Source organism: Rhinoderma darwinii, chromosome 2 (assembly GCF_050947455.1).
Source record: "Rhinoderma darwinii isolate aRhiDar2 chromosome 2, aRhiDar2.hap1, whole genome shotgun sequence".
Lineage (NCBI taxonomy): Eukaryota > Metazoa > Chordata > Amphibia > Anura > Rhinodermatidae > Rhinoderma > Rhinoderma darwinii.
The window spans coordinates 70,890,098-70,913,530 of record NC_134688.1 but is presented as its reverse complement, the minus strand read 5'-3'; the positions used below and the strand labels follow the sequence as shown (position 1 = coordinate 70,913,530).

General features: G+C 40.2%; 1 protein-coding gene across 4 annotated transcripts in view; it reads left to right on the top strand.

Moving 5' to 3' along the window:
- Positions 1-23,433, top strand: part of POSTN (periostin) — a 90,526-nt gene that overhangs the window by 9,202 nt on the left and 57,891 nt on the right. For 3 of the 4 annotated variants that reach the window (XM_075851737.1, XM_075851738.1, XM_075851736.1), the window contains exon 1: positions 22,594-22,747. The exons of the other annotated variant lie outside the window; for it this stretch is intronic. In XM_075851737.1, coding sequence (XP_075707852.1) covers positions 22,626-22,747 — 122 coding nt within the window. In that variant the 5' untranslated portion in view covers positions 22,594-22,625. Of the gene's footprint in view, positions 1-22,593; positions 22,748-23,433 lie in introns of those variants that run through there. 4 annotated transcript variants of the gene reach the window in all.

Here is a 23,433-nt window from a genome sequence, read left to right as displayed (position 1 = left end):
ACTCTAACTATGACATGCCAAATGTTTTTTAAAAGTTTAGTTACCCCTTGGGGACTGAATTTATTGGTTGGAGTTAATGTATGGGCCTGGGGTCTTAATTTGCTTAGGGGTCTGGGGTATAAGACAATTTAGTGTGTTTCATTTCTTAATTTTTATGTTGCTTTAGACGCTGAAAATGGCTACAGAATCAAGGGGAAAAGATTTCTCATCAGGAAACTCTGCAGTCATCAGGAGATATAACAGTCTGTGTCAGATGGAGAAGAAAAGAGAACGACCCATCAGTGAAGACATCACCTGTGAGTCATTGTATTTATAGATCTGTCACCTCTCCTGACATGTCTGTTATCGGAAATCCTTGTATTCCACATAAAGCCTTTGTGTGCCCAGGACTAATAGACAAATGCGTGTTACCATTCCCCTTGTCAGGAGGATGTGTCCCTACACATTGTGATACTGTCAGCAATGGTTGGAGACTGTCAGTATGTAGGGACACAGCCCTTTGACAAGGGGAATCGTAGCACTCATTTGTCAATGCTCACACAGAAAGGTGGTGTTTAATATAGATACGTCTGGCAGGGCGGTGGTGGAGAAGGGGCCCAAGCTTGTGGAACAGCCCAGGGCCCATGGTCTACTTAATCCGCCATTGGTTATAGTGAAGGCACCAACATCCTGGACACACCGAACTCATATTCAGCATGTATTACTGTAAGAAACATGCCCACTAGAGAAAAGTCTAAAACTAGCATCAGGTTTCAAACCACACATCAGGGGGTCTGAACATAAATAAAGGAATGAAGATTGCAGCCTGAAACTTAGTGAAACTTTTTTTTAACTCCAGTTTTTTTACATGGCAAATGTCATGAACAAATACACAGTAAACAGTGAGATCCCTGTTCTTCCCAAACCTCTGTCCCTACCTACTTGTACGACCCGACCTAAACAACGGCGCACAACTGGGCGGCCCTATACTTGTACAAGTGAAACTGACAAACAAATAAGAGAGAGACAGTACAAAATAACAAAGGGTCACCTGGGAAGTACACGGAGGTAGAGGCAGGGCAATTGCGCCGTGGACAAGTCCGGGCGCAAAAGGCGGAGTCAGGCAGGGTCAAACCGGGAGAGTGCGGAAAAAACAAAAGTCAGTAGGCAAAGAAAAGTCAGGAGTCCAGCCGAGGTCAGGTCACAAGAAGTGAAAAAGCAAGTCGCTCAGGGGAGTCTGAAACAAGGGAAAGCACCAGGCAAGGAAACTCTAATTACGGACAAAGGCCAACTATCCCAGGCTAAACTAAATAAGGAGAGGGCGAGATTTCAGGAACATCAGCCAGGCTTTGATTGGCTTGACGCTCCTGAGCTCCTATTGGCAGCAGACTGTCTCAGTCTGCCAGGCCGGGCGACGCCCGAGCGAGTAACTCTCGATGTCCTGGAGACTGAGGGAGCCGCAGGCAGAGAGTACGTGACAGTACCCCCCTTTTTACGAGAGGCCACTGGACCCTCAACCCCCGAACCAGGTTTATTCGGAAACTTTTTATGAACGTTTTTTATAAGGGTTCGAACGTGGATATCTCGGACTGGGACCCAAGTCCTCTCCTCTGGACCATATCCTTTCCAATGGACCAGGTACTGGATAGACCCCTGAACCTTTCTACTGTCCAGCAACCTGGCCACCTCGGACTCCTGTCCCTCGGGTGTCAATACTGGGACGTGGGGTTTCCCTATGGGAAGGATGGGGGGAACAAATCTTTTCAGAAGGGAGGAATGAAACACATCGTGGATGCGGAAGGAGGGGGGCAATTTTAAGCGGAAGGAGACTGGGTTGATCCTCTCCATGACTTCATAAGGACCGATGTACCTGGAGGCGAGCTTTCTTGAGGGTGCCCTCAGGCAGAGGTTCTTGGAAGATAACCAAACCCGATCTCCCACCAAGAAATCAGGATTAGCCGAACGCCTTTTATTGGCTTGAAGCCGCTGGTGGTCCTGGGCTGCCCTGAGATTACTCTGGACCTGGTCCCAGATGACCCTCAAATTCCCAGTGAGAAGCTCGACTTCAGGGTTATCTGATACACATGGGGAAAATGAAGAAAACCGGGGATTAAAACCATAATTAGCAAAGAATGGAGAAACTCCTGACGATGTGCTGATGTGATTATTGAGGGCAAATTCCGCAAGCTCCAAAAACCTGAACCATTTATCCGGCCACGAAACATATGAGATACTGTTCCAGAGACTGATTGGTCCTCTCAGTCTGGCCATTAGTTTCTGGATGGAAGGCCGATGAAAAGGACAAGTCTAGTCCTAACTGCTCGCAGAACGCCCTCCAAAAAAACTATACAAATTCGACCCCCCTATCAGAGATGATGTTAAAAGGTACCCCGTGCAAACGTAAAATATGTTTAATAAAGAGGTTAACTAGCTCTTTAGCATTGGGCAATTTCTTCAGGGGAATGAAGTGGGCCATTTTACTAAACCGGTCTACCACTAATCAGATCACCGACCTGCCCTGGGACGAAGGGAGATTGGTGATAAAATCCATGGCTAGATGGGTCCAGGGTCCTTGGGGCACCGGCAAAGGACACAGCAAGCCTGCAGGTCGGGATCTGGGAGTTTTAGACCGGGCGCAGGTCTCACATGAAACCACGTAGGCTCGGACATCCCGTAGCAGCCCTAGCCACCAGAAACCATGAGTGACGAGGTCCCTAGTACCAGAGATGCCTGGGTGACCTGACAGGACTGAGTCATGACACTCCTGGAGGAGCCTCAGCCGGAGGTTTAGGGGTACAAACAATTTGCACTCTGGAAGGGCTTCAGTGGCAGAGTCCTGGCTGGCCGTGATCTCTGTGGCCAGGTCAGAGTCTACAGTTGCCACTACCGCACCAGGAAGCAATACTTCTTCGGGTTTGGTCTCAGGCGGAGGGGTGGCCAGAAAACTATGGGACAGAGCATCCGCTTTAATATTCTTTGACCCAGGAATGTAGGTAACAACAAAGTTGAACCTGGTAAAAAATAGAGCCCATCTAGCCGGTCAAGGGTTGAATCTCTTGGCTGATTCTAGAAAGACCGTGACCCGATGTCTTGACCCTTCGAGAAAATGGCGCCATTCCTCCAAAGCCCATTTGATGGCCAGTAGTTCCCGATTACCCACATCGTAATTTTGCTCAGTGGGAGAGAACTTACGGGAAAAGAAGGCACAGGGTCGGAGGTGAGTGTGAGAAGTAGGACCTTGAGACAATATTGCTCCCACACCCACCTCGGAAGCATCCACCTCCACAATAAAGGATTGAGCTTGATCCGGTTGGATTAGTACCGGGGCGGAAGAAAAGCACCCTTTAAGGAGCTCAAAGGCTCGGACTGCCTCCAGAGACCAGTGGAGGAGATCCGCACCTTTACGGGTGAAGTCAGTAAGGGGTTTGGTGATAACTGAAAAATTTAGCATAAAACGTCTGTAATAATTTGCGAACCCTAAAAACCTTTGGAGGGCTGTCAGGGAAGCATGCCGATCCCAGTCAGATACCGCCTGGACCATGGCAGGATCCATGCGGAAATCCTCAGGGGTAAGGATGTGTCCCAAGAAAGACATCTCTTGAGTACCAAAACTAAATTTTTCAAATTTAGCGAACAAATTCTTCTCCCTGAGAATGTGGAGGACAGTCCTGACATGTTTGACGTGCGAGTGCCAGTCTTTGGAAAACACCAAAATGTCATCTAAGTATACCACAAAGAACAGCCCCAGATAGTCTCTAAAAATATCATTTATGAAAGTCTGGAACACAGCTGGCGCATTACATAGACCGGAGGGCATCACCAGGTACTCAAAGTGCCCTTCGGGGTGTTAACCCCTTAAAGACGCAGCCTAGTTTTGGCCTTAAGGCTCAGAGCCCATTTTTCAAATCTGACATATTTCACATTATGTTGTAATAATAATGTTTAAACCTATCCAAGCGATTCTGACATTGTTTTCTCGTGACACATTGGGCTTCATGTTAGTGGTAAAATTTGGTCGATATATTCAGTGTTTATTGGTGAAAAATTGCAAAATTTAGAGAATATTTTGAAAAAATAGCATTTTTCATAATTTAAATGCATCTGCTTGTAAAACAGACGGTTATACCACGCAAAATAGTTACTAGTTCACATTTCCCATATGTCTACTTTAGATTGGCATCGTTTTTTGAACATTCTTTTTTTTTTGGATGTTGCAAGGCTTAGGACATAAACAGCAATTTTTCATATTCTTAAGAAAATTTCAAAAGTCTTTTTTTTAAGGTACCTGTTCAGTTCTGAAGTGGCTTTGAGGGGCCTATGTATTAGAAACCCCCATAAAACACCCCACTTTAAAAACTAGACCCCTCAACGTATTCAAAACAGCATTTAGAAAGTTTTTTTTTAACCCTTCAGCCATTTCACAGGAATTAAAACTATGTTGAGGTGAAATTTGCAAATTTCATTTTTCTTGCTGAATTTCAATTTTATTAAATTTTCTTTCTGAAACACAGAAGGTTTTACCAGAGAAATACTACTAAATATGTATTGTCGAGATTCTGCAGTTTTTAGAAATGTCCCACATGTGGCTCTAGTGTGCTCGTGGACTAAAACACAAGCCTCAGAAGCAAAGAAGCACCTAGTGCATTTTGAGGCCTCTTTTTTATTATAATATATTTTAGGCACCATGCCAGGTTTGAAGAGGTGTTGAGGTGCCAAAACAGTAGGAATCCCCCAATGACCCCATTTTGGAAACTACACCCCTCAAGGAATTAATTTACGGTTGTTGTTATCATTTTGACCGCACAGTTTTTTCACAGCACCTATTTGAATTGGGCTATGAAATTAAAAAAATGAAATTTTTTCCAATAAGATGTCATTTGTGATCAAAATTTCTTATTTTCACGGGGAACAAAATACCCCATTTTGTTGCCCAACTTGTCCTTAGTGCGGCAATACCCCATTTGTGCTGATAAACTGCCGTTTGGGCCCATGGGAGGGCTCAGATTGAAACGAGCGCTATGTGTTTGTTGGAGTCCAGATTTTGCTGCATTGGTTTTCGGGTGCCATCTCGCATTTGCAGAGCCCCAGAGGTACCAAAGCAATAGAAACCCACCAGAAGTGACCCCATTTTGGAAACTACACCCCTCAAGGAATTCATATATGGTTGTTGTTACCATTTTGACCACACAGTTTTTTCACAGCACCTATTTGAATTGGGCTGTGAAATGAAAAAAATTTAATTTTTTCCAATAAGATGTCATTTTGTATAAAAATTTCTTATTTTCACAGGGAACAAAATACCCCATTTTGTTTCCCAATTTCTCCTTAGTGCATCAATACCCCATCTGTGGCGATAAACTGCCGTTTGGGCCCATAGGAGGCCTCAGAAGGGAAGGAGCGCTGTGTGTTCTTTGGAGTGCAGATTTTACCGGTTTGGTTTTCGGGTGCCATGTCGCATTTGCAGAGCCCCAGAGGTACCAAAGCAATAGAAACCCACCAGAAGTGACCCCATTTTGGAAACTACACCCCTCAAGGAATTCATATATGGTTGTTGTTACCATTTTGACCACACAGTTTTGTCACAGCACCTATTTGAATTGGGCTGTGAAATGAAAAAGAATGTAATTTTTTCCAATAAGATGTCATTTTGTATAAAAATTTCTTATTTTCACAGGGAACAAAATACCCCATTTTGTTGCCCAATTTCTCCTGAGTGCATCAATACCCCATCTGTGGCGATAAACTGCCGTTTGGGACCATGGGAGGCCTCAGAAGGGAAGGAGCGCTGTGTGTTCTTTGGAGTGCAGATTTTACCGGTTTGGTTTTCGGGTGCCATGTCGCATTTGCAGAGCCCCAGAGGTACCAAAGCAATAGAAACCCACCAGAAGTGACCCCATTTTGGAAACTACACCCCTCAAGGAATTCATATATGGTTGTTGTTACCATTTTGACCACACAGTTTTTTCACAGCACCTATTTGAATTGGGCTGTGAAATGAAAAAAAATGTAATTTTTTCCAATAAGATGTCATTTTGTATAAAAATTTCTTATTTTCACAGGGAACAAAATACCCCATTTTGTTGCCCAATTTCTCCTGAGTGCATCAATACCCCATCTGTGGCGATAAACTGCCGTTTGGGCCCATGGGAGGCCTCAGAAGGGAAGGAGCGCTGTGTGTTCTTTGGAGTGCATATTTTACCTGTTTGGTTTTCGGGTGCCATGTCGCATTTGCAGAGCCCCAGAGGTACCAAAGCAATAGAAACCCACCAGAAGTGACCTCATTTTGGAAACTACACCCCTCTAGGAATTCATATATGGTTGTTGTTACCATTTTGACCACACAGTTTTTTCACAGCACCTATTTGAATTGGGCTGTGAAATGAAAAAAAATAAATTTTTTCCAATAAGATGTCATTTTGTATAAAAAATTCTTATTTTCACAGGGAACAAAATACCCCATTTTGTTGCCCAATTTCTCCTGAGTGCATCAATACCCCATCTGTGGCGATAAACTGCCGTTTGGGCCCATAGGAGGCCTCAGAAGGGAAGGAGCGCTGTGTGTTCTTTGGAGTGCAGATTTTACCGGTTTGGTTTTCGGGTGCCATGTCGCATTTGCAGAGCCCCAGAGGTATCAAAGCAATGGAAATCCACCAGAAGTAACCCAATTTTGGAAACTACACCCCTCAAGGAATTCATTTATGGGTAATGTGACCATTTAGATTCCATAGTTTCTTCACAGAACTTATTTGAATTGGGCTGGGAATTTAAAAAAATATATATTTTTTCCAATAATATGTAGTTTTAGCTTAAAAGTTCTTATTTTCACAAGAAATAAAATACTCAATTTTTTGCCCAATTTGTCCGGAGTGCATCAATACCCCATTTGTGGCGATAAACTGCCGTTTGGGCCCATGGGAGGGCTCAGAAGGAAAGGACCACCATTTGGCCTATTTTCTGATGAGAAGTCATGTATGTAGAAACCCCTGAGGTACCAGTACAGTTGAAACCAGCAAGAAGTGACCCCGTTTTAAGAACTACCCCCTTAAGGCATTCATCTAGAGGTGTAGTGAGCATTTTGACTGGAGACATACACCCCATAAACTGTAATGTGGGTTCTCACGGGTATGGCAATACTCTCAATGTGGCTGTTATCAACTGCCTGGGCACACAGCAGGGCTCAGAAGGGAAAGATGTGAGGTATAAGCTGTGCGGAGTGCATCAGGGTAAGTAAAACTGGGGTAAATTAAAAACCAAGGGATGTATGATAAATTTTAAAACACTCTTTCATACAGAGCTCTGGTTTTTCGGGACACATGTCACATTGATATATCGTGTCCTGCCTTATCCCCCTCTTATAGCAGACTTTGCACCTCTTTTGACTTTTTCCCTTCTTGCCAGTTTGGGGAACTTCTCCTGGAAAGTGTTGCCTGGTACGATGCGTGTGGCCTCGCTTCCAGAAGTACTGGGTGCCCCCCCCCCCCCTTCTTGGTCCCTAAAGATTAGGTTCTTGATAACCACCTCTTGAAATTCCAGGAAAGTTCCCCTCTGGCCTGTAAATCGACGTAGCACATACGCATTGTACAATTCCACCAGTATGATGTGCACGGCCAGCTCCTTATACCACACCGCATGGCGCTGTAGGGCTTCAGGACTTGATCTGGCAAGTCCACCCCTCCCATGTACCTATTGTAGTCCAGGATGCAGTCTGGTTTGGGGGTCTCTGTACTGGTATCTCGTACAGGTACATGGGTACTGGTGTGACATCTCTCTTGTTCTTGTACTTGACACACAATATGTTGCTGCTAGATTGTGCCCTGCTCTCACCCCTTCTGAGTGTTTGCCCAAGCAGAGTCTTAGGGAGGCCTCTCAGATTTCTTCTAGCGGTGCCGCATGCCGCAGGACTTCTGGAAGCGAGGCACTTGAAAAGTGGGACGCTGGTATAAAAATAATCCAGGTAGAGGTGGTAACCCTGGTCCAGCAGTGGGTGCACCAAATCCCACACAATTTTTGTATTAACTCCCAGTAAGGGGGGGGGGGCATTCTGGGGGTTGAATACTGCTGTCCTAAATTTGTAGGTACACCCTGATGCACTCTCGCACAGCTTATACATCTTCACACCATACCTTGCCCTCTTACTCGGCAGGTACTGGCGGAATTGAAGCCTCCCTTTAAAATTTACCAAGGACTCTTCAATAGAAACACACTCCTCCGGGGTGTATGCTTGGGCAAACCGGGCACTGAAACGGTCTAATAGGGGTCTCCGTTTATACAAACTGTCAAAACTGGGGTCATCTCAGGGTGGGCACGGCTCGTTATCAGTATAATGTAAGAAGCGAAGCATTGCCTAATTTATTCATTTTTTTAGGTTCCAGTTCAGATCTGAAGTTGCTTTGAGGGACCTATATATTAGACACCCCTATGAAACACCCCATTCTAGAAACTAGACCCCCTCAAAGTATTCACAACAGCGTATAGAAAGTTTATAAACCCTTTAGGTGTTTCACAGGAATTTAGAGCAAAGTAGAGGTGAAATGTAAAAAAAATTTTTGCCAGAAAATCCTTTTTATACCATTTTATTTATAACACAAAAGGTTTTACCAGAGAAACGCAACTTAACACTTAATGCCCAGATTCTGCAGTTTTGAGAAATATCCCACATGTGGCCCTAGTGCGGTAATGGACTGAAGCACCGGCCTCCGAAGCAAAGGGGCACCTAGTGGATTTTGAGGCCTTTTTTGAGGCCTGCCAAAACAGTGGAAACCCCCCAAAAGTGACCCCATTTTGGAAACTAGACCCATTGAGGAATTCATTGTAGTTTTCATGGGGTGCATGCGACTTTTTGATCCGTTTTTATTCTATTTTTAAGTGGCGTGGTGACTAAAAAACAGCAATTCTGCTATTGTTTTTTCATTCTATTTTTTTTACAGCGTTCACCGTGCGCTATAAATGACATATTCACTTTATTCTGCGGGGCGATACGATTACGGCGATACCAGATGTTTATAGTTTTTTTTATGTCTTATGGCGTTTGCACAATAAAATACTTTTTGTAAAAAATCATTAACTTTTTGTGTTACCTTATTCTAAGAGCCAGAACGTTTTTATTTTTCTGTATAACTGAATGGTGTATAACTGAATGTTGTATAACTGAATGGTGTATAACTGAATGGTGTATAACTGAATGGTGTATAACTGAATGTTGTATAACTGAATGGTGTATAACTGAATGTTGTATAACTCAATAGTGTATAACTGAATGGTGTATAACTGAATGGTGTATAACTGAATGTTGTATAACTGAATGGTGTATAACTGAATGGTGTATAACTGAATGGTGTATAACTGAATGGTGTATAACTGAATGGTGTATAACTGAATGTTGTATAACTGAATGGTGTATAACTGAATGTTGTATAACTCAATAGTGTATAACTGAATGGTGTATAACTGAATGGTGTATAACTGAATGGTGTATAACTGAATGGTGTATAACTGAATGTTGTATAACTGAATGGTGTATAACTGAATGTTGTATAACTCAATAGTGTATAACTGAATGGTGTATAACTGAATGGTGTATAACTGAATGGTGTATAACTGAATGTTGTATAACTGAATGGTGTATAACTGAATGTTGTATAACTCAATAGTGTATAACTGAATGGTGTATAACTGAATGGTGTATAACTGAATGTTGTATAACTGAATGGTGTATAACTGAATGGTGTATAACTGAATGGTGTATAACTGAATGGTGTATAACTGAATGGTGTATAACTGAATGGTGTATAACTGAATGTTGTATAACTGAATGGTGTATAACTGAATGTTGTATAACTGAATGGTGTATAACTGAATGGTGTATAACTGAATGGTGTATAACTGAATGGTGTATAACTGAATGTTGTATAACTGAGAGGTGTATAACTGAATGGTGTATAACTGAATGGTGTATAACTGAATGTTGTATAACTGAATGGTGTATAACTGAATGGTGTATAACTGAATGGTGTATAACTGAATGGTGTATAACTGAATGGTGTATAACTGAGAGGTGTATAACAGAATGGTGTATAACTGAATGGTGTATAACTGAATGGTGTATAACTGAATGGTGTATAACTGAATGGTGTATAACTGAATGGTGTATAACTGAATGGTGTATAACTGAATGGTGTATAACTGAATGGTGTATAACTGAATGGTGTATAACTGAATGGTGTATAACTGAATGGTGTATAACTGAATGGTGTATAACTGAATGGTGTATTCACTTATATTGGTCAGTTTATCAAAATTAAGTCTTTATTCATCAGACAGCAACACTGTGGTCTTTTCCTTAGCATACACAGGAGACCCCCAATATAGCTATGCTTCAAGCTATTAATAGCAAAATATTTAGCTAGAAGTAATTGAACGAAAAAGAAAGGTACTATTTAAAAAAAAGGCAAGGTTTTTATGTTATTGTTTTTATTAAATATAACATAATAATAATAATAATAATAATAATAATAATAATAATAATAATAATAATAATACAATTTTTATTTAATTCATTCAATTGGTTATAATGTGTCACTGTACAGTATTTCTCTTCTTACTTCCAAGTGGTGAATACAAGCAGTGAAGTTTCTACATTGACTTGGTATGTTGTTAATACTGTGTTTTTTTGGCTCTGTTCAAATCTGCGTCGGAGTCTCAGTTATTGCGTTATTGCGTCCTGTAAAATCACGGACACCCCGATGGAAAGCTGTTGGAACCCATTAAAGTCAATCGGATCTGTCAGAAACTGGCGGTGTCCGTTGTGCAATGGAACCCTTGGTTTCGTTATTCCCTTGTTCTGCTCCTCTGAAGAAGCAGAACAACGTAACAGCAATGCAGGTGTGAACATAGCTTTAGTTATAATGCAAAATTAGATTAAATGGAAACGTAGAAAACAAAAATTTGGAAAGAAATAATATTCAACTCATCCACTAGAGGTCCCTAGAGAATTACAGTTCACAGCTTACTTATTATAAATCATTTAAGAGCTCTAAGCCATATATTATAAATAAACATGAGAAATTAGTTTATTTGTGTAATCATTCATCAATTAATCATTTATCAATTAAACATGTACATTTTTTATTTATATTCAGCCAGTTGTGGGATTTTTCTTATAGATAGATAGATAGATAGATAGATAGATAGATAGATAGATAGATAGATAGATAGATAGATAGATAGATAGATAGATAGATAGATAGATAGATAGATAGATAGATATGAGGATAGATAGATAGATATGAGATAGATAGATAGATAGATAGATAGATAGATAGATAGATAGATAGATAGATAGATAGATAGATAGATAGATAGATAGATGATAGATAGATAGATAGATCGATCGATCGATAGATAGATAGATAGATAGATAGATAGATAGATAGATAGATAGATAGATAGATATGAGGATAGATAGATGATAGATAGATAGATAGATAGATAGATAGATAGATAGATAGATAGATAGATAGATAGATAGATAGATAGATAGATAGATGATAGATAGATAGATAGATAGATAGATAGATAGATAGATAGATAGATAGATAGATAGATAGATAGATAGATAGATAGATATGAGGATAGATAGATAGATAGATAGATAGATAGATAGATAGATAGATAGATAGATAGATAGATAGATAGATAGATAGATAGATAGATAGATAGATAGACGCCTATAAAGATATAGTATAAAGTCAATGAGCACAGAATTTTTTTATCCATTTTAAATGGAAAAGAATGATAAACGATAGGGTATAAGTGCCTCATATGCTCAGGTACATACACACAAGCAAAGCCTCCAATGGAATTCCACATATAGTAAATAACACATAATTCATTTCTTTTGGTCATTTTAGTCATTGGTGGTTTAGTATACTTGACTTTGTGCTATGAGACTGTACTAGGAATGTGCTAGACCTCCAGGCTCCACATTCCATAGTGATACAATATTGTACCAGGTCAAGAACGTGCAGTACATTAGCCAGTCTGAAGCACAAGCTGCACCTGTATCTGCTGTAAGGAAATGCTGGAAATATACGGTATCAAACGTCACCCAAATTAAAAGATAACTGTATGCAAATTCCACATATAATAGGATTTATCTTTCACTGTAGCCACGAGACACTTTAGGTCAAGTATGTCTGATACTGTTATAAATAGACCGTTCTGGCAACTCAATAAAGAAAGACATTTCTAAAAGGTAACTAAACGTTCAAAAACTTCTGACGTCATAGTGACATGTCAGAAGTTTTGATTGGTGGGGGGACCCCAATCGATCGCTAAAACAAAGGAACAGAAGTGGGGGGGATGAGTGCTGAGTCGCTTTGTTTCTGATCTGCTTTTCTCGGAAAGACGAGTTTTTGGTGTACGGACTCAATAGAAAGTCTGTGGGCACGTACACCAACTGCTCGACTTTCCGAGAAAAGCAGACCAGAAACGAAGTGGCACAGCGCTCACCCGAGCGCTTCTGATACTTTGTTTTAGGTGGGGGGTCTCAGTGCTCGGAGGGGTTCCGTCTGAGGTTTCGGTCGGGTTAACCCCTCGACGAAAAGGCAAACAGAAACCTTAGGTTCCGTTTGCATCACCATTGATCTCAATGGTGATGGAAACGTTGCTAAAGGTTTACGTTTGTCACCGTTGTGACAGGGTTCCGTTGTTTTGACAGAATCAATAGCGCAGTCGACTAGGGTTTCTGTTTGCCTTTCCTTTGAGGGGTTAACCCGATGGAAAGCTCAGACGGAACCCCTCAACGGAAGGACAACGCTGATGTGAACAGGCTCTAAGGCGGATTGTTGCTTTTGGTAGGTAATATCAGGCATTGTCACCAACCTCTTACTATCATGACCAATGGAAGAAAACTGCTAAATAAAACAATTTATTAATAAGAGCAATAAGAGGGAGGGTGTACTACAAAGTGTATGACATAAAGTGCTATACAATATGCTGCACTAGAGACTATAAATTAACAAAACTTCATATGGCAAATACTCAACGACCCTTCCTCTATTGTATTTTATAAAGTAGTTGCCTTGCTGGTTGGATGTGCAGCATTGTAAAGACTAAGGACTCATGTTCATTACTTTATCTTGGCTCTGTATAACCTCAGAAATACAGCAGCCATAAAAATTGATGTGGCCCTACTGTACCTCCCTATGTCTCGAATTTCATACAGAGGAACGCAAAGGTTTTGTTTTTTTGTATGAATCCGATAAAAAAAAATAAAAAATTGGCATACTCCACCAGGTACAGTTACCCTATTATGGAGCTTTTCTGCTCTTTTTCCCTTATGGTGAGGTACGAAGCACCATACTGTACAGTATATCAACACAAGGAGGACCTATTGGGCTGATATACACAGATATTGTGTGACTTTTTTCCAGAAACAGCGCCACTCTTGACTATGGGCCGTGTCTTGTATTGCATCTCAGTCCAATTTAAGTGAATAGAGATGCAATACCAGACAGACATGGACAAGGGTGGCACACATTCTGGGGGGGGGGGGGGGGATCTGATTCTTTTTTCTAATCTCACAAGAAAGGGCTGAAATGTCACCAATTGTTCAGACACCTTCCGGTCTACGGCTGTCCTGAGCACTTTTGACAAAAAAAAATTAAAAAGAGGATTTAAATTAACAATAATGCAGCAACAAAATTGTGTTTCCCTTATGGCATACTTATTTTGCTAATAAAGTAAATACCTTGCCCATATTACATGAATGTTACAAAATATACATACAGTATACCCTGTCGACTACAATTCTTTAATTTAATAAAAATGCTGCAGAAACTGAACGTACTCACACGGCGCATGCACGCCTAGTGTTCAGACCCCCTCAGATTTGTGACATATACAATCACTATACTATTAAATTACATTGATGAGAAAAAATATATATTACTAATAATAAAAGTTTCAGGACATACAGCAGTGACTGACATGAAATGTTCCATACATGCCTTGTAAGTCTCGATTGTGGAAAATTCTATGTAATTTTGAGTGAGGCATGTGTAGGACCCTTTGTAATAGAAGTCAAGCACTAACAAGTCCTTACTTGCCAGACTAGAAATCATATCGCATCACTTGAAAATCGTTTATTCACAGTGACAGGTCTCATTTACCATCAGAGTTTAAAATCTAAAACATTTACAGTATATCAAATTTCAACCTATAGAAATACTTTGATATAGGGAATTGTATTATATACAATTACCAATTCCTATAGCTGTGGTTGCCAATGAATAATCTATAAATGTTCTTTTCAGACAATCTATACCATTGGGCCCCAACTTGTGGCTCTCCTGTTATTGAGAATCTGCAATTCTCCGCATGCCCTAACAGACTTCTACAGTAACATGCTGAGAGTTATAGTTTTACAACAGCTGGAGAGCAACAGCTTAGAGATCACTGGTCACTCGTGTGTTTAGACTGCAACCTGTGGCTCCCCAGCTAAACCTACATGTCCCAATATACACTCCTCAACATTGAAATTGCAACACCAAGAAGGAAAAGTTTTGGAATTGTGGAAATCACAGGAGGGATAGACATGTTAATGATATGCAAATGATAAAAATATGGAAACAAAATATTCCAAACATCTTGATTTATTCAGTATCGAGTATAAGCGCCACACGCAGAAATACACTTACTTACACGCCTTGGCATGCTATCAATGAGGTTATTAATGGTTGTCTGAGGAATGTTAGGCCACGCTGAGTGCACTTAGGCACGCAAATCATTAAGATTGGCTGCTGGCAGCTCCCTTTGCAATCGCCGACCAATGACGTCCCAGATGTGCTTGATAGGAGACAAGTCCGGAGACGCTGCAGGCCATGGTAGCACGTTAAAGCCATGCAGGCTGCTCACAGTAGCACAAGCAACATGTGGCCTGGCGTTGTCCTGTTAAAAATTGGTCTCTTGGACACTTTGGAGAAATGTCTGTACCACTGGTTTCACGACCAAATCAATGTAGCGCCGAGCTGTTAGTGTACCTGAAATGAAGACTAGAGGGGTCCGGCTACAGTACATTATGCCACCCCATGCCGTAATCACGGGAGTAGGACCGGTGAAGATCCCTTGTGAAGGTCTCTTCATGGCATTGCCCACTTGGTGTCCAGACCAATCTCTGGCTTTCATTGTGTCCTAGACAAAAGCGGGACTCATTGCTGAAGAGGATATACCTCCATTCCAGCTCCATTGCCGTCTTGCTGTGCACCATGATAGCCTTTGAGAGCGGTGGCGTGTGGTCAATGGAAAACCTGTAGCTGGACGTCTGACTCGTAGCCCCATGTTGTGCAGACACCTTCTGATGGTTTGCGTCGACACTGGTTACCGCCCTAGGCTTGGGAAGTGACGTTCAATTTCACTTACAGTACAGAATATATCACTACGCGCCATTCTTCCAATAAGATGATCCGTCTGTGCAGTGGTTCGACTCCGCGCACCTCTTGCTGTCATTCCCGTTCGTTGTTGCTTTCCCAACTCCTAGGACACGCAACATTGAACAGTGATGACATCTCAGCCTAGGCGCGTTGCGATCTGCTGAAGTGATAAACCAACGTCTCTCAGTTAAAGGATTCTGTCCCTCTTAGTTTGCGACAAGTGGCGATAACTGGCACATCGATGAACGGAAGGCATCGCACAATCATCCCACACCACTTGATCCAATTTTTTGAGGTTTCATGTTGCTAAAAAACTTTGCTTTCAATCTGGCTTTTATGCCCGCCCCACATGCCACAGATTGGAGCTAGGTGCTTGAAAACGTCAATATTTGCAGATCTTAGCGACACCTGCTACTTCCTAGATTTGCGTAACCCCGCAGCTTGTCCTCCTTGGTGGAATTTCAATGTAAAGGAGTGTATCGTGATAACAGCAGATTAACATGTCGGGCTACAATTTGTACTTTTACAAAATCCAGAGAGCCACCAATTCCAGACCAATACTATAGATTACCATAGCCTATCATGGCCTATTGACTGTAGGTAAATTACAGGGAATTTTATTTCCTAGAGTCTTCCCCGGTCAAGTTTTAAATAGCTACTAGATGGCTAATAATGCAATTCCCTAATAATTAAAAAAATTGTCCAGGATAAAAAAAAAAATAAAGATCCGCTTTTTTTTTCATAAACCATGCCACATCTGTCCATGGGCTGTGTATTGCATTGTAGCTATTCCCCATTCCAGTGAACAGGACTAAACTACTATACCAAAGACAGCCTATAGACAGATGTGATGCTGTTTCTTGACAAAAAGCAGATCCTTTTTTCACTTTTCAGAAAGATAATGGATGATAATTCACATACCGATGTCATCTTTTTTGTAAACGAGAGGTCAAGGTCAGATATGAAGATCAGGTACTGTGGCATTCCCTATGTTAAGAACAGAACAGATGTCATGTGATGCCTTTACGAAACCTTTTAAGTTACAAGTCTGCCTGATCTCATCTTATCCAACATTCGGGTCAAATGACTGTACAAGAAGTTTTGAAAATTAATATCAATAACTTTATTAAAACGCGCTATTTTAGGTGAAAGTAAAATAACTGATTGAATTACATCTCTTTGCCAACTTTAAGTTTGGCATGCAGCAGTGTGTTAATTGAAGGCAAATTATTTACTCATGTGATGTCGTGCAACTTAGTTTCAATGTGGAATTGCTGGAGAGCAGCTGCATTAAAGAAAAACTCCTCACCCCCCCCCCTCATTATTTTCCTGTTAACGGTTACAGATATGTTGATATGCAATCTCCTATTCTTAGGTTTCCCACCTATGCCCCACAACTGGAACCCCCACCTACTGGGAGAATTCTACACCGCGTTCCAAATTATTATGCAAATATTATTTTTCGCTGATTTTCCTAAATAGTCGTTGCAAATGACAGTCAGTATAATCTTCAAGCAATCAACCGTTGGAGTATAATGCAAATTTTATTGAACAAATCTCCTAATGACAACAGATTTTTTTTTAGAAGTAAAAAACTCAAAATGCACTGTTTCAAATTATTATGCACAACAGAGATCAAAACATTTTAAAGGTTGTAAAGAGAACTAAAATGGTCATTTGTTCAATTTGCAGCATCAGGAGGTCATATTTACAGAAATCAAAAGCTCTTTCAATCAAAAAAACTTAACAGGCCAAGTTACATGTTAACATAGGACCCCTTCTTTGATATCACCTTCACAATTCTTGCATCCATTGAATTTGTGAGTATTTGGACAGTTTCTGCTTGAATATCTTTGCAGGATGTCAGAATAGCCTCCCAGAGCTTCTGTTTTGATGTGAACTGCCTCCCACCCTCATAGATATTTTGCTTGAGGATGCTCCAAAGGTTCCCAATAGGGTTGGGGTCAGGGGAACACGGGGGCCACACCATGAGTTTCTCTCCTTTTATGCCCATAGCAGCCAATGACACAGAGGTATACTTTGCAGCATGAGATGGTGCATTGTCATGCATGAAGATAATTTTGCTATGGAAGGCACGGTTCTTCTTTTTGTACCACGGAAGAAAGTGGTCAGTCATAAACTCTACGTACTTTGCAGAGGTCATTTTCACACCGTCAGGGACCCTAAAGGGGCCTACCAGCTCTCTCCCCATGATTCCAGCCCAAAACATGACTCCGCCACCTCCTTGCAGACGTTGCATCCTTGTTGGGACATGGTGGCCATTCACCAACCATCCACTACTCCATCTGGACCATCCAGGGTTGCACGGCACTCATCAGTAAACAACACGGTTTGAAAATTAGTCTTCATGTATTTCTGAGCCCACTGCAACTGTTTCTGCTTGTGAGCATTGTTTAGGGGTGGCCGAATAATAGCTTTATGCACACTTGCAAACCTCTGGAGGATCCTACACCTTGAGATTCGCGGGACTCCAGAGGCACCAGCGGCTTCAAATACCTGTTTGCTGCTTTGCAATGGCATTTTAGCAGCTGCTCTCCTAATCCTAATTATTTGTCTGGCAGAAACCTTCCTCGTTATGCCTTTATCTGAACGAACCCGTCTGTGCTCTGAATCAGCCACAAATCTTTTCACAGTACGATGATCACGCTTAAGTTTTCTTGAAATTTCCAATGTTTTCATACCTTGTCCAAAGTATTGCACTATTTCACGCTTTTCGGCAGCAGAGAGATCCTTTTTCTTTCCCATATTGCTTGAAACTTGTGGCCTGCTTAATAATGTGGAACGTCCTTCTTAAGTCGTTTTCCTTTGATTGGGCACACCTGGCAAACTAATTATCACAGGTGTCTGAGATTGATTACAATGATCCAAAGAGCCCTAAGACACAATACCATCCATGAGTTTAATTGAAAAACTAATAATTAAATGTTTATGACACTTAAATCCAATGTGCATAATAATTTGGAACACGGTGTAGTAACCTTCTACTCGGAGGGTCTACAGTAGTAAATAGAGTGGCCTGTCAAATGGTGTTGGCTCCAAGGCAATTTCCCTTCTTTCCCATGCTATAATTCGATCCTTTGGTTAATGGTTAAACCTAAGCAGCTACTGTAAATAATTATTTTTAGGTATATGTAGCTGCATATTTCTAGTCATAAATGTACTCTAAGCAATTATCACTTAAAAAAAATGTTATTTGAGTTGTTCAACTCGCATTGAGGCCATGTTGTACAGCACCTGTTAACAAAAAGAGCACTGCAGCCATAAAGTATATCATCATATAGTGTAAGTCACAGGTTGAAATTGACAAGAATCAATGATATAGCGCTATATTAACATTGTCTAAGGATGTACAGTATATACTCTACAGGTAGTGCCTACAGGTAGCCGGGACGTGATGTGTATTCACAATCCTGACACTTCTGTAGCGTCTCTGTGGAATTTACAGCAAGGCAAGCGTAATCTCGTTTGAAATGACAGGTTCTCGAGAGATCACGCTGTGATGTCACTTCCTGCCCCAGGTCCTGCATCGTGTCGGACAAGCAAGGACACATCGGCACCAGGCGACAGAGGCTACAGTTGATTCTGCAGCAGCATCGGCGTTTGCAGGTAAGTCGATGTAGCCTCTGTCGCCTGGTGCCGATGTGTCCTTGCTCGTCCGACACGATGCAGGACCTGGGGCAGGAAGTGACATCACATCGTGATCTCTCGAGAACACGCTGTGTGTCTGTGCACTGCCAGAAGCTGGGTGTTAACGAAGAGAAGTGGATGATGCTGATTCGTCAGCATCATACACTTCTATTCACAACGCCCAGCTAGTAAAACAAGTAAAAACGCCCAGATGTACACACACAATACACGCCCACTTGGACATAACTTTAAACACGCCCAGTTGTACTTAAGAAAGGCTCATTTGCATAAATATAAAAATGCTTATAACTTGGCCAAAAATGCTCGTTTTAAAAAAAAAACAAAACGTTACTCTTATCTACATTGCAGCGCCGATCTGCTGCAATACGAGATAGGGGTTTGAAAATCCGGTGACAGAGCCTCTTTAACATCCATTGTGGGGAAATCAATGCTTGAAATGCTCTTAAGGGACTATATACCGTGATGACAGTCAGCACGGTTTTACTAAGGACAAAAGTTGTCACACCAACCTGATTTGTTTTAATAACGAGATTTTAGAAGCCTGGACAAAGGGACCACTGTGGATATAGTGTTTTTAGACTTTGCAATGGCATTTGACACTGTTCCTCATAGACGTCTAATGGGAAAATTAAGGACTATAGGTTTAGAAAGTATAGTTTGTAATTGGATTGAAAATTGGCTCAAAGACCATATCCAGAGAGTTGTGGTCAATGATTCCTTCTCTGACTGGTCATCGGTTATAAGTGGTGTACCAGGTGAACCAGGGTTCTGTGCTGGGACCACTATTTTTTTAATTATTTATTAATGATATAGAAGATGGTTTTATTAGTACTGTTTCTTTTGTTGCAGATGACACCAAGCTATGGAGTATAGTTCAGTCTGTGGAAGATGTTCATAAATTACAAGCCGTCTTTGACACACTGAGTGTTTGGGCGTCCACCTGGCAAATGAAGTTTAATGTGGATAATTGTAAAGTGATACATTTAGGTACTAATAATCTGCATGCATCATATGTCCTAGGGGGAGCTACACTTGTTGAGTAAGATCAGGGTGCACTTTTAAATCATAAACTAAATAACAGCATGCAATGTCAATCAGCTGCTTCTAAGGCCAGCAGGATATTGTCGTATATCAAAAGAGTCATGGACTCGCGGGACAGGGACATAATATTACCACTTTACAAAGCATTAGTGCAGCCCTAATTTGTTATATGCAGTTCAGTTCTGGGCTCCAGGTCATAGAAAGGATGCCCTGGTGTTAAAAAAAATACAAAGAGGAGCAACTAAACTAATAGGGGCATGGAGAGTCTTAGTTATGAGAAAAGATTTTTAAAAATTACATTTATTTAGTCTTGAAAAGAGACGACTAAGAGGGGACATGATTAACTTGTATAAGTTTTATAAATGGCCCATACAAAAATATGATAAAAAGCTATTCCATATAAAACCACCTCAAAAGACAAGAGGGACACCCCCTCCATCGGGAGAAAAAAAAGCTTTAGTCTTTAGAGAAAACAAGCCTTCTTTACCTTAAAGTGACCCTCCAGTCCAAACAAAAAAATTTGACTTTAACAAGCAAATGTATAGTCAACATGCCTGCTGCCCTGCTCCTGAACAATCCAGCCTTCATTTCTTCATACCGGTTGCCCATTTTCCGCTCGTAAAAATGGCCATCATCTCAAACTTCGCTATGGAGAGGTTATCTGGAAGTCTGAAACACGACACATCCCCTCCATTGCATCCAATGGACCAGCACTGATGACATGGGGATGTAGGTTTTATCTCAAACTTCGAAAGAAGCTCTCCATAGTGAAGTTTGACACGTTGACGTCAATTTTAGAAAGTGGAAAGCACGAAACCGGAAAGAAGGCTGGATCATTCAGAGGCAGGGAAGCAACTATAATTTGCAACATATATTTTCAATATATAGTTTAATATTTATTTGGACTTGACAGTCGCTTTAAGAACTTTGAATCCTACCAGTAACTACCGCAGGAGCTGGTCACAGTAGTAACATTTGATGGCTTCAAAAAAGACTAAGATCATTTCTTGGAAGAAAATAATATTGACGCTTATGTAAATATATAGAATTCTTCTTTTGAATGTTGATCCAGTGTGATCGCCACTTGGGATCAGTAGAGACATTTTTCAGTTTTAGGGCAGATTGGTGTACGCCTTTTGATTTTTTTAACTTCCTCTGGATCAATAAGGGTGAAACAAAGTTAAAAAAAATTACCCAAATCCCTTCCCTTCATTCACATTCTCTCAAATTCCTCGGTTGAACAAGATGGAGATATGTATTTTTTCAACCGTAAAAACAATTCATGCATTTAACTAATTATTTACCGGATATTATTAGACCGGATATTATTAGAGATAAAGATACAAATTTAATTATACTGTAGTAGAAAAAGCCACACTAGGTGTACACCACCAATGAGAATGTCAAATTATACAAGGGGAAGGGGAGAAGGGAAAAATTGTGTGACTTTTTTTTTTTTTTTTCAATATTTCTTCATATTCACACAATTTTTCCCCTTGTATAACCGGATATTATTAGACCCTGTTTATATCTGTGTTGGAAAGTCCATTAACTGCCTCTGTCACAGATTTCGTCACTTTTGTTAGATAAAATAGCGCCGCATGCAGCGCTATTTTGTCTTGCAAAATACTGTAAACCATGACGTAACACAACGGAACCCATTAAAGTCAATGGGTTCCGTCATGTGATGAATCCAGATATGTGTTTTTTCCCTTTATAATGTTCCTCTGATGGAATAGACTAATGCAAATTGTAGTGCAGATGTGAACAGAGCCTTAGATGAATTGTTTTGGTGCCACAGTGTTACACTTAATACATGTTTTTAATGGCTAAACTGCACTAATAAATAGGGTTTTTTTTAATTCTTTTTAAATGACTACAAATAAAACTTGATATGTTTTGTATATATTTGGCCTGGCACTTTTTCTTTTTATGGATATATTCTGTGCGCTATGCGTCTAGGACCTGGTCACTTATGTATAGGGATTGTGCATTTTTTGGTGACATTTTTCACTACTGGTCATATTGTATAGCAAATCATTGTATCTATGGACATCTCTATATTGTCTATAATGTCGCACCAGAATATTATATTCTGTAAATATTGCTATTTGGTAAATATTTCAGATACTCATTATAGACCATATATGCACACATGCCATTGCCAAGCAAAGGGGAATAAAAATGAGTAAACTTCCAAAAACTACAAATATGCTGCGCATATTTGCAAGGAAAATGATTCATATATGAATTAGTCACAACTGGAGCAGTGTAATATTTCTTTTCCTGGAAAGGAAAAAAAAAAGTTGCACTTGGCTTAAAGTTCTGTGAGTTCTTAACTGATTTCAGCAGTGGCTGATTTTCCTCTGGAGGGTGGTACATTTGTCTCAGGTTGATACACTGCTCCCCTCCCACAGAATTCCAGGCTGTATATAAACTGATCAGCTCTATTACACTTGGCAGTTCTCCCTTTCCATTTACAGGGAGCATTTGGGGGACTAAACAATGAAGGTTATATTTTTATCTATCTTTGCCATTTTTGTACTGTCTGCATTTGATCGTGCAGACAGTAATGGCTACTATGACAAGATTCTGACACACAGCCGCATAAGGGCCAAAAAACAAGGGTAAGTATAATTATTTATCCGTGCAAGTTAACAAATATGAAACTTTTTTTTTCATGTATCAGTTCCAGAATAAATGGTTTTTGTTTTTTTTCAAATTCTTAGAAATTGAAAAATCAGAAAACCAACATTTTTAATTCTTTTACCATTATATTAATGTTATGATTTCATTTATTAAACTCCTGTTTAAGATAGACCTGTAATTCAAGGACCTAGACATGAGGGATAGATAGATGATAGGTAGAGAGATAGATAGATAGATAGATAGATAGATGATAGATATGAGACAGACAGACAGACAGATAGATAGATAGATAGATAGATAGATAGATAGATAGATAGATAGATAGATAGATAGATAGATAGATAGATAGATAGATAGATAGATAGATAGATAGATAGATAGATAGATAGATAGATAGATAGATATTGAAAAAGTAAAGGTAACGTTTCTTGCCACTGTGTATTTAATGCGTTAAAAGTCAAGATAAAGATGATTACATCTGTAGATAGATAGGTAGATAGATAAATAGATGTATTTAGATAGATTCATGTACATAATTGAATTGAAATCATTGTTTGTCTAATATGTAATAAGTTCTTATGTTATTTTTAGAAATAGAAACTATTTGATTAAATTCGAAATATTTTTTACTAATCAAAGAGATGTAGCAGAGCTTTATTTGTTA